Source organism: Triticum dicoccoides, chromosome 1B (genome assembly GCF_002162155.2).
Source record: "Triticum dicoccoides isolate Atlit2015 ecotype Zavitan chromosome 1B, WEW_v2.0, whole genome shotgun sequence".
NCBI lineage: Eukaryota > Viridiplantae > Streptophyta > Magnoliopsida > Poales > Poaceae > Triticum > Triticum dicoccoides.
In genome coordinates, this window is record NC_041381.1 from 551,607,702 (window position 1) to 551,619,623 (window position 11,922).

The 11,922-nt window shown below is 51.9% G+C and overlaps 1 protein-coding gene across 1 annotated transcript; it reads left to right on the plus strand.

Moving 5' to 3' along the window:
* Positions 1–4,815: 4,815 nt before the first annotated feature.
* LOC119350591 (transcription repressor OFP3-like) lies at positions 4,816–7,120 on the plus strand. The gene is made up of 2 exons (XM_037618344.1): positions 4,816–4,912; positions 5,502–7,120. Exons 1-2 carry the CDS (start codon positions 4,816–4,818, stop codon positions 6,875–6,877), a joined length of 1,473 nt encoding a protein of 490 aa, XP_037474241.1. The 3' UTR covers positions 6,878–7,120.
* Positions 7,121–11,922: the final 4,802 nt, after the last annotated feature.

Genomic DNA, 11,922 nt, shown 5'->3' on the forward strand with positions numbered 1-11,922 from the left:
GCGCGACCTTAGGAAGTCGTGCCTGCAACAACGGAGAGAGATGGTTGAAGGAGAACTTTTGGTGCCTTGTCGCCAGGGGACCGACACATGGAGCGTCTGTGAAGCACTCAAGGAATAACAAGAGTGCTTCACAATTTTCAAGTGAAATGGGATAACCGTGCTTCATCGGTGAAAAAACAAAATTAAGTGTAATTTGATGTTCATAATTAATATTTTTTTCACAAGTCAAAATGCTTAAGTTTTCCTCCTAAAAATTTGCTGGTGACATTTGGATGTGACCATGAACACATTTATTTTTTTCAGATTTACTTGACATCAAAAAAATAGTTTTTATGTGCGGGACCACAGAGTCGAATTTGATTTCCCAATAAATATTTAAGCGATTCCATCCATGGTGACCCTGCATTAACACGTGAATGCGACTGTGGTACATGCAAAACTGAAAGACAAAAAAGGAAGCTTCCGGTCACATGCTGCAAAAAAGGGTGCCTATTAAAACGTCTCTACAAAAGCCGCTTTAGAATTCATGCTGTCTGGAAAGTAAGTTTACGTTTCCTGTGGGTATTTGTCTGGCATGCAGCAAAACCAAAATAGTTAAACGAAGTATACAGATACAGCTCACAGACAAAGTGCTTCCTACAAACCAAAGCACTGATGACGACGCAAAAGATGAAACCGATCGAAAATGAATCAAGCGACAGACATTGTGTGCTTATTCGGGCCATCTCTCTCCACAACAACTTCACTCAACGACGCCCGGATACTTCTGGGTGCTTCAGTTTTTTTTTTACAAAGACAACCAAATGTGTCAGGTCCGATCAAAATTCAAAGACAAAATATTAATATAGATGAGAAACGTTGGGATGCTTTCCTTGCACAAACGTCAGTGATACATTTTTATAAGGTTTTGCTTTTCATTTTAAAATTGATAATATTCCTCGGACCGCGACCGTCCATCCCCTCCACATCTCCTCGCTGCTGCCGGAGGATGCGACCGGGCTAAGCCCGGGCCGCAGACAGTGGTAGCAGGGAGTGCTCTTGCGTTGCCTTCTCCCCCGCTCGGGATGGTGGTGGTCCAGGGTTTCCATGGCGGCGACGGCTCCTCCGGCGGTGCGACGATAGGCGGTGCGGGGAGTAGGTGTGGCTTTGGCGATAGCCCCGCATCGTTTTGGGTGGGTCGAGGCTAGGCGGTTGTAGCGACTTCATTTTGCTCGTACGGCGCTGGCTTCCGACAATTCAAATTTGCTCTAGTATAGCCTCCCGACAACAGCTTCGGTTCTCCTTCGACCCTCTAAAGCAAGGTTTCTGGCGAGGCCCTCCATTGCCTCGAGGTCTACGATGTGGGATCCTGGCCTTCAGGCCTGACATGTCTCCTGCCGACGTTAAAGACATGTCCTACCTTGCACGACCGACCGCTCATGGGCTTGGGCGTGCACGTTTGTCGGCGCAAGCCATACTCTTGGTTGTGGCCAGAGCCGTCAATGGTGGTGCCTATGGGCCCTATTACCTTGTGGCGTCGAAGCTGCAATTCACGCCTTCTTTTCTGGCATATTCCAGGGAAAATCCCATATCTACGTCTACCAGGTCGGACGGTGGCGATCCTATGGCTTTTCTTGGCGCCCCATTCTCTCTTGGGGGCATTGTCCTAGAGATGACACCAGTCGGAGGGACTTGTGCTTTGAGTTCATGGTCATCGGCAGCTCATGTGGTAACATTGATGGGAATGAACGATGTTAGGGCACGACAAGGTTGTGGTAGTCGTCTCGTCCGACGTGTCCATGGTGTTGTTGGATCTCTTTGTTGTGGAGCATTCTGAGTTGCAGCGGCAAGGCCCTCATTTTAGCTCGGCTTCGAAATGGGAGATGCCTTGCCACCAGCATGTGTGGCCGAATGTTTGGCATAGTCCGGTAAGTCTTGTCCTCTCATTGTGGCGAGGCGTCGTTGCTGGTCGAATGCACTAGAAAGGTGTCTCTTCTCAGGGAGAAGTGATGATGATGGTAGTTTGCGAACAACCTCGATGGTGTTCCTTTCCTCGGTGTTGTGTGTGGATCCTACGGGTAGCCGTGTTGGCTAGTAATGCCCTGTGTGGACGTGTTGCACTGGTTTTCGCCCGGTTTTTCATAATTATCTGGGAATTCTCTTCTTCTTAATTAAAAATATTGAGCCCATTGGACTTCAATTTCAAAAAAAAGTTGATTTTTTCACATGGATTAGTCAGGCTTCAAAAACATTGATTGCCTTATTTTTCTACAACATTTAGATTGAAATTATCATATTGTGGATTTGTCTCCGCAAATACTTATATCATAAATACAATGTAACATAAACCAATAGTCAAAGGTGTGTTATAGAATGTTTAGTCTAAAATATCATCTTTATTGGAACTTGGGGCTAGAGGTTTTTATTTGGTTGCCTTGGCAGGGTTTCGACATGTCCCCCTTAAAAAAGGGTCATCTTCATCTAATATTATTTTCCTCTCTTGCTAAATGTTAAGGCAATGCTCCCGCCGGTTAATTCTTCGAAAACTAGAACTTATATTGTCTATGTATGTCCTCTATTTTTACTTTGGTTATGTTGTTGCCACTTTGTCAACAACAAGACCGACAAAGACTAGTTCATAGAATATGCCACTTTATTTTCTTATAATAATGTGATACGTTGGTGGACACAACAAGTAAAGGGGGGGTGTAGGCGGATGCCATAGGTGAAGAAAAATGATGCATAAAAATGTGAGAATACGTGTTCAGGGACCATCGGTCGACATCTAATCAATTATTGTGAAATGAAACGGTGGACTGAGTAAATGGGCATGTAAAATGACCTTATTGTTGGGCATCGAACACTAACATGTGTAAACATTTGTTGTTCCTCAACTATATCAATAAACTATAAATCATCCCTCAACTCCAAAATTGGGAATCCTTATATTAGTTCTTCATGTATCAAAATCATATACTTTGGTCTCTCCCCCGATGGTTCTGGCAGTAACATGTTCTATTGTTGACACAAATCTGACACGGTGGTGATGTTTGACCATTCAGATCATGCCACGTAAGCACCACAATGACGACAATGACTACTCACACTAGCCGATGAAGTCATTTGCCATTCTGGAGTCGCATTGACTTGTTTTTCGCACCATGTGTCCCCTCCTGCTCCATGAGAACACCCAGCAAAGCCCCAGTTGTTGTTGGACATCAGCAAGAGCACAAGCGTATTGAAGTCTGGCTGCCTACATGTGGTCCTGGTGTCGTATCTGCCACGACAAATCGATGGTTCCAATGCATACGCCGCAATAGCCTCCCACCTTGCCCTTTGCTCGCCTTCTCACTATGTTTGAGCCGTCGGCGGCGCCGACCTCTATGCCACAACCAACAAATGGAAGAAAATCATGCTCGAGGAGCAATCATGAAATCGTCAATGGGAGCAATCACATTTCACATTGGTTCCAATTTCTTGCTATGGGATGCATCTCTCTCCCTCAAAACTAGATTATTAGAACCTTCTCACCTCACTCTAACTCTCGGCACTTGGTGGATGCCCCAAGTGTCATCGTTTGTCAGCAGTTGTGATAAACCATGATGCCTAGCCGAAAGACCTTGTAGTTCATGTTCGCCTCCCCTTCTCAAGCTAGAAGACCTTCTATCAATCCCACATCACCATCGTTATCAGCTTCAGCTCAAGTAGGCAACCTCTGGACTCCTTGCCTTCCCTAGCATCGAAGCGACATCCCATCTCCACTGCTACATGGGAGGCGGGAGGATTTTTGTTGGAGTGGCATGCCAGTGATGTTCCTTTGTTTTAAGGGTGGTGCTTAGGCTGATGTCAAGGGTGTTGTGCATATGGAGCATGAGCATGCTTGGCCATCGGTGTTTGTATCATCATTGTATGTTCTCGATTAATATGGTCACTAAAGGTGGCACACTGGCTAGGCTCAAGGACCGACTATAGGATCCCTCTACCAAACCCACACACACGACGGGGATTGCTTCATCTTCGTAGCCGGGTCCAGCGTCGGCAGATTCCTCGAGATGACATCGGAAGAGTGAAGACCTAATTCAGACGGATTTTGATTGTATTTACTCGATGTGGTTGTTAAGTTAGTTCTACATGTCGGGTTTTAAGGAAACAAATGTCCACAACATCACCAAACCACCATAATGGTCAAAGGGACAAAAAGTATATGGTTTTGACAGTTGGTCAAAGGGGCGAAAAGTACATGCTTTTGACAGTTGGGTGGGAGGGGGACACACATGATTTGTGGTTTTGGAATTGAGCGGCGATTTGTAGACATGTGATACACTTGAGAGACAAAATGTACCTTTCTCCATCTTTAAATACTACTGGATTAGTCTGCGACTCACAGTTGAGATAGTGGTACTTTTATTGAGGGTGCTAGTTTAAGAATAGCTATTCTCAGTGTTGTGTTGTTGAGGGCCTTGGCGACATGGAACCGGATTTCTTCAGGGTTTCTACTTCTGCACACAATTGTGTGACAGAAAAGTTCCCTCGACCCTATTGCGCTAGAAACTTACAGAACATCTCGTAGGATACAAATCCTTGGTCAAAGTCATTTTTTTCCTTACCTTAATTTGTATGGAAGAAGGTTGCCAAACTAAGAAGCCACAAATTCAAGTAAAAACATGTAGTTATAGTATTGTGTATATTTACTCTTTCTTTTCCACAACGGTGCTATTTGCTCGAAACTAAGTCGCATTCTCATTCCATCCATCATCTCATTTCTCATTGCATCTTTCCATTTCTTTCTACCTCTTCTTGTTCGTCTCCTCGGAGTCTCTGTGTGTGTGCGCGCACATGTGTCCTCACAGCCCACTTATGTTCGGTGTTAGATTGACTGGCTCTCGATTCCCGTCGAGTTGCCAATGCCACCATTGTTCACTGCCGCCGCAAGGTGCGTATCCTTTTCTTTTGAATACCCATTTTGGTGAGTTGAAAGATGGTGTGATGCAAGTTGAATGCTTGATTGAAAAAAAGAGTAAGGCTTTCGCCGGTACATAGGTTAAATTTTGGGATACAGAAAGTCGCCATTTTGGTTTGAGAGTTTCAATTGATTTAGTTTGGCTGGCAATGGATCTTCCCGTTATTGACTCAAAAACTTGGCGAGGTGCTGACAAAGGAGGAAGGTTAACTTGGTACCATTTGGGAGAAATCTTGTGTATGATGGAGAGCCGGGAATGAAGAAGAGGAGAAGGGCCAATGAGGGGATGGGGTAGAGAGGGGGGAGGAGTGGTGCACCGTCAAGTGTGCCGCAACGTACGTGCATACGGTACAAGCTCCCCTGCATACGAGTAGTAATTGTACCGCTCTCTTCGAATATGATGCAGCTTCAGTACAACTTTAGTCCGTATATAAAGTTGTACTCAAGCTGCGTCAATTAATAGGAATTAATATGAATCGAAAAAAGTAATTTATTGTCCATAAATCCAGTGTGGCGCCAGGTGTCGAGTGAGCCAGGGGATGTTGATGCCCACACTTCACAGAGAAGAGACAAAAGGGAGCCTCATGTCACACGATCCACCACCCGCCCGCCTTCGTCACGCTGCCGCTATTTAACCTTCGCTCGCCGGTCCCTCGGCCCCTCCAAGTCACCGCGGTCGTGCTCAAGCATTTTTCATTTCCTCCCTGGTCCACAGCAGATTCCCCTGCTCCACTTCTCCACCTCGTACTGTCGTACAGAGCGAGCAGAGCAGGCACCGGCGGCCGCCGGCGAGGACGCATGGTTCGCCGCATGTTCCGGCTGTCCGACATGATACCCAACGCCTGGTTCTACAAGCTCCGCGACATGGGCGCCCATGGACGCGGCGGCGTTGGGGTGCATCATCGGTCCTCGTCGGCGCGGTCCTACCAGCAGCCGCCGTCGGCTCGGGGGTCGTCGGCTCGGTGGAGCGTGGAGGCCGTGCAGCGGCCGCCGTCATCCGGGTGGTACAGGGAGGTAAGCAACGACATCCAGCAGCCGGAGGCCGACGTCGAGCCGCCGGTCACGCCGACGAAGGAGTCGCCCCGTGCCCCGCTCCCTCGCAGGGCGTCGTACTACTACTCCACCAGAGACAGGGAGGTCCCGGCGCCGCCGGCTCCGAAGCCGCCGAGGGTCAAGGACGCGCAGTCGCCGACGAGGAGGTCCCGGAGGCGACACAAGGTGGACCACGCGCCTGAAGAAAGAGGACCCGCCCGGGGGAAGGAACCCGTGGTCGGCGCGCTAGGCAGCTCCGGTCGGCGTCGTGACATGTGCATCAAGAGTGACGGCGGGGAGCCCCGGAGGCCAACGGTGAGAGGCCCGGCGGACGACGGCCGCAACGTCAAGGTGATCGCGTCGCACAACGAAATCATCATCGACCTGCGGGACGAGGACACGCCCGGGAGAAGGCTCCGGCCAATCGTGACCAAGCCGGCGAGGAGACGACCTGTGCCGAACGAGCAGGATGGCAGCCAAGCCGACCTCGCCGACGTGACCGCGAGAGCGAGCTCTGCCTCCGACAAGAGCAGCGTCAGCAGGCTGAGGCGTTCTTCCGCATCATCGTCGGGCCGCCGCCGCCTCAAGACGCTCTCCAAGAGCCCGCGTCTGGCCGCCACCGCCAGGAAAGTGCACCCGCCGTCCCGGAAATGGACGGCACCGCTGCCACCGCTGCTGGCGCCGGTGATCGTGAGCAGCTACCCGGTGGTGAAGATGTCGGAGGACCCACGGCAGGACTTCCGCGAGTCCATGGAGGAGATGATCAGCGCCAAGGGCATCCAGGATGCGGAAGACCTGGAGGACCTCCTGGCCTGCTACCTCTCCCTCAACGACGCCGCGCACCATGACCTCATAATCGACGTCTTCGAGCAGATTTGGGTGAGCCTCGCCGGCGCCAGGCCTTGAAAGAGACCCGCCGGCCATGGCAGCTCCGCGGTGCAGCAATGGTGGATCCTATCCTATCCTCACCATTGCTGCGGCATTAATTAACTAGATTAATTGGCTCTATATCTTGTTAATGATAGCAAATTAATAAGAGATCTCCATATATAGAAGGAAATTTGCAACCCTCCTGCACTGATATGCATGCATTGGTGATCTCCATATAGAGTAGAGTGAATAAAATAAAAGAGAAACTTTTGTTCTTTCCGTGCTCGGTGTGGTTCTTCTTTGCTGGATGCTTGGTCGCGTGATGATGGTGTGATGCTGCTCAACGGCTTGAGCACTACACTTGTTGTGAACTGTATACATGCCATGCCATGCCATGCCAGTAAGACGGTGACCGTCACTGGTGATGCCGCATTCATGCCAGTAAGATGGAAACTGTCACTAGTGACGCTGTACTGTAGTAACCGTCACTGGAAGCCCGTCACTAGTAAGTTACACTGTTACTGGCATGAATGTCTGCAGCATGCAGTAATAAACTAATTCAAGAACTTACTGTTTCTAGTAAGCTGAAGTGGTCCGATCGAGTGGATGGTTGTAGCCGATCAGATGTAGGTGATCGTAGAGATACAGTGCGACATACGGATTTCGTGTAGTTAATTCAGCCTGCCTCTCTTCTTTCTTAGCCTGAAAAAACTTAGCTGTTCATGAAGAGCCTCCATTTCTACTGTTGTACACGACGTGTACTCCATCCATACGGCGCCATGACATGAAGGCGGAGAGGCTGGGCGACTGCAGCCTTTATTTGTTTTTCCCCTGGTGTTGAATGCTCGGCAGAGAGCAGGATCCTGTTGCTCCTTACCAACTGCTACGAGCGCACGGCCGCTTGATGGCCCGAGACGCAGGGGTCCATGGCGCGGAGGAGCACGAGGAAAGCTTCTTGTTTTGCGCCGCGGGAAACATGGGATGATGCCCCAGGAATGGCATCGCCTTGTCGACACGCCGAGCAGGGCGCCGCGTGACCGATCGGAGGCCCGTTTTGGCAGCCCCGGCGGTTGCCCGTCCGCTGGCAAACGCTGCCGGCCGCTGAATAAGAACACAACACAAGAGAACAGAGCAGTAGGGACGCATGATTGCCCGCGGAGGCAGCAGAGCAACCGCCCCGTGTTTGGGAGGCAGTATCGCCTGAAGATAACGATGCTGTTTGCCGCTGTTAAAAGGAGCATGCGGTTCATCAGAAAACCAACTGATTTTGGCCGTGATTTATCCCTGCAAGAAAACCACATTATTGAGAACGAACACAGACTTGACAAAAGTCGGTACCGCTTACCGCCGCGCCGCTCACGTTCTTTCACGGATATTTGCCAAATCTTGCCACATCATTCGGCACGGCAGGACCGCACCGCATACGTGCAACTGCCTCTCTATCTAGCTTTGTCCCGGCCGTGGCCTTTGGCTGCGTGCGCTCCCAAGTCAACACGCATGTATGCGCACAGAGCGGGGGCACTGTAGATCGTGTACCAACCTCGCCCGGGGAGTGGAAGCGGGCACAGTGCGGGTTACTGCTGTGCTCTTGGCAGAAGCTTCCACCGAGAGATCGCACGCACGGGCACGGGTGACAGGACTCGGGAGCCAATCGGCGGTGGCAGCTACGCGGCCGTATATATGTCTGTCTCCCGGATTGCAGCTTCGGGACCGGACTAGTATCATCATCTGGCGGGCCATCAAATTATGTCACCTCGCCCGTCTCCACTTGGCTGCATGGACAGGATGTTTCCTTTGGACTGCCCAGGCAGGCCGTGGTGACCTGCTGACGGTGAATAGTGCCGTGTCAATCGCTACACCTGGGTCGGCTGGTCGTGCATGCATTTGCGCACGCACGTGTGTTAGGTAATACTCCCTTCGTTCCGATTTACTCGTCGTGGTTTTAGTTCAGCCACGGCGAGTAAATTGGAACATGGAGTAGTTCGATCTAGGTCTCAATTACAGGCAGGAAGGTTGAATCAGTCTCATCACTCAGATACAACTTGCTACAGGAAGGAAACAGAAAAGCAAAGCCGCCGTACCGATTTCTGATCCAAGCCCGGATGGTGCTCCTACCGAACGATGTGCCTTATGTATGGTTCTTCCACTCCAGCCCCACGTACAGACAGTTGGGTGCTTGATCCGATGTGGCCTGGCGATGACGTGACCTGGCCCCTGATTGGTTGTCGTGGTTGGTTCTGCTGCCAGCGTGTTCCCTCTTGCTGTCGTGTCGGCTGATTCCTTCGTTGCCTTGGCTGTGTTCCTGTCGATCTTCGCTGCTTCTGCAGTTGGGACGCTGACATCCCCCGCTCCTTGAGAGCATGCTTGACCCCAAGCTGCTACATTCCGATAACGCCCTTTGAGCATGAGAGCGTCTTCCCACGTAGAGTCCAACAACTCTGAATTTGACCAGCGTACCAAGTACTGCTCTCGTCGTCCCGTGGGAGTCTGTCTTTAGCGTTTGTTGAGTAACTCCACTGGGACTAGTTCTGCAGGTCGAGGAGTTGGTGTCGGTGTCAAAACCGACAGATCTTGGGTAGGGGGGGGGGGGCAAGCTACGCGTCTAAGGATCGATGGTAATAGGAGGCCGAGGGACACGATGTTTACCCAAGTTCGGGCCCTTTTAATGGAGGTAAAACCCTACTCCTGCTTGATTATGATTGTCGAGTATGAAGATTACAAGAGTTGATCTACCTCGAGATCGTGATGGCTAACCCTACATGTCTAGCCTATGAGGATTCCGATGATGGTAAAAGATGGCCTCTACGGACTAACCCCTCCAGTTTATATACACACCAGAGGGGTCTATGGATTGTACAAAGTCGGTTTATCAGGGAAGGAAACCTACAGACTCTATTCTTGCCGTCCACATGCTGAGAAGTCCCATCCGGACACGGTAGATGATCTTCGACGTGATCCTGTACGGCCCATGCAACCTGGCCCAAACTCCTAGGCCGGACATCTGAGGACCCTTGACTCCAGGACTCCCTCAGTAGCACCCGAACTTGCCTTCAATGTCGATGTAGTATGCGGACGCAAGTCTTCGGCTTTGCAAGGCGGGTTCTCCATTGTACTTCGGATTGAAGACAGTACGACATCGGCTTCCGCGTCCAGTCTTTATGATTCCTCCCTGCCGTGGCCTCGATTTCCATGCGTTTGAGTGAATGCGAACGGTCCGTTATCCTTGTATTTTAATATTCCTGGTAGGCACAAACCGTGCCTATAAAGCGAGGCGAGGTCTCTAAACTGTCATCTTGCATCACACCAAAAGCAACAGAGCAAACCACCACAAAAAAGACCATGGCGAGCGCCCCTGGTTCCTCCTCGTGTCCTCATGGCCCTCAAGAGGGGGACTGGCAGAGTTGTTCCGTATCTCACCTCCAGCTCAGTCGACTCCAGACACAAGGATACCTCCCTCCCCTAGATCTACTCTCCGTACAGGCGGGGCTAACTGTGCTGGTGCCGGACAGAGCAGGTTCCGTCCAGGGGCCACGCGCCTTGGGGCCAAGGCGCCTTCTTGAGGGAGAGGCGGCTGGGGCGCCCCCGGAGCTTCCTCGCCCGCGCAGGGCGGGGCACGATGCAGCGAGAGGGATGGAGAAGGGGAGCCCTCAGCGGTGCTGACGAGCTCGGTGATGCGGGCGAGCCACTCGTCGTAGAGGTCGTCGACGGGACGGTAGTGCAGGAGTTCCCGCGCCAGGAGCAGCGCGGCGTGCGCGTCCGCGGGAGTGCGACGGGCGTGGGATGAGAAACCGGCTGGAGTCAGCGACGGGGTGGCGGTGCGGCCTTCTCGCCGCACCGAAGGATGCAGGGACGACGCCTGCTGCTCGTTCCCCACCGGGCCGGTGGCGGCATTGACGGCAGGCGACGGGGAACGACGGCGGAACCCGCCGACGGGGGCCGTCTGGGCGATGCGGGTGGCGAGGGAGGCCCTGCGCTCGGCGCGGGCTCGACGAGCGTCTGACATGGATGCGAGGAGCAGTGAAAAACAGGGCGGTGGAAGGCGGATTCCGGCGCACCCCTACCTGGCGTGCCAAATGTCGGATTTCGGGTTCCAGCAGACCCTCTAGGTTCGAACTCTGGGGTGCACGCGGAGATCGCACCTCCTACCTACCTACGTCTTGCCACCTCGCAAGGATCTAAACTACACGAAGAACAACACAAGGGACACGAGGTTTATACTAGTTCGGGCCACCATTGTGGTGTAATACCTCACTCTAGTTTGTGGTGTGGTGGATTGCCTCAGGGGCTGATGATGAACAATACAAGGAAGAACTACCTCGCGAGGGTGTTCTTGTGTTGGTGGTTCTGGCTAGGGTTCAACTGCTCGATCTGTCGATGCCTCTATACTATGGTGGCTAGCCCTATTTATAGAGCGAGGCCCTGGGCCTCTTCCCAAATATTGAGCGGGAAGGGCGCCAACAATCGGCCATTTCAAAGGGGAACATCTAGTACACTTATCCTGACTAAAGTCGGTCCTCGCCTGCCAAAGGCTCTGACGGTGACGCAAGCTTGTGCTCCACGATGACCTCCATCCTGCCGTTCTGCCGGTCTTGGTCTTGTCGCACCGAAATGGTTGCCTTTGCTTGATACTCTTGCCTGCGCTTGCGCCCTTTGCACCAAAGAGGAAACAAGGACTCTGCGCAGGCCGGCGCCCGCCTGGCTATGGTCGTCATGGCTTGCGTCATGGGGCACCTCGTGAGGTTCCCCGCCATGATCTCTCCGCCTCCTCGCGAGCCAGCCTGATGAGGCCGTGCCCGAGAAAGCTTCCTGTCGTCCGCCCCGCGAGGCTTGGCCCCTCGCGAGGGTCTTGAGCTTGTGTTGATGAAGATGGGCCGTACTGGGCCACCCCTTGAGCCACGCCGCAGGCCGCAGGCAGGCAAGTCTGGGTACCCCCGTTCCCAGAACGCCGACACAAATAATATTACGATGATGAGATGAAGACGCATTAGACGAAACATGAGAAACCTCCTTTGGTGCAGCCGCCACTTTGCTCTGTTCAATACTTCCCGACTTATAAGAAGGAGTCGGTTTAGCACTAAACA

Excerpts from the sequence above, each read along its gene's own strand:
- LOC119350591 (XM_037618344.1), top strand. The coding sequence starts at position 4,816 with ATGTGTCCTCACAGCCCACTTATGTTCGGTGTTAGATTGACTGGCTCT. Across the intron at positions 4,913-5,501 it reads TTGTTCACTGCCGCCGCAAG|AGAAGAGACAAAAGGGAGCC; the intron begins GTGCGTATCCTT and ends CACACTTCACAG.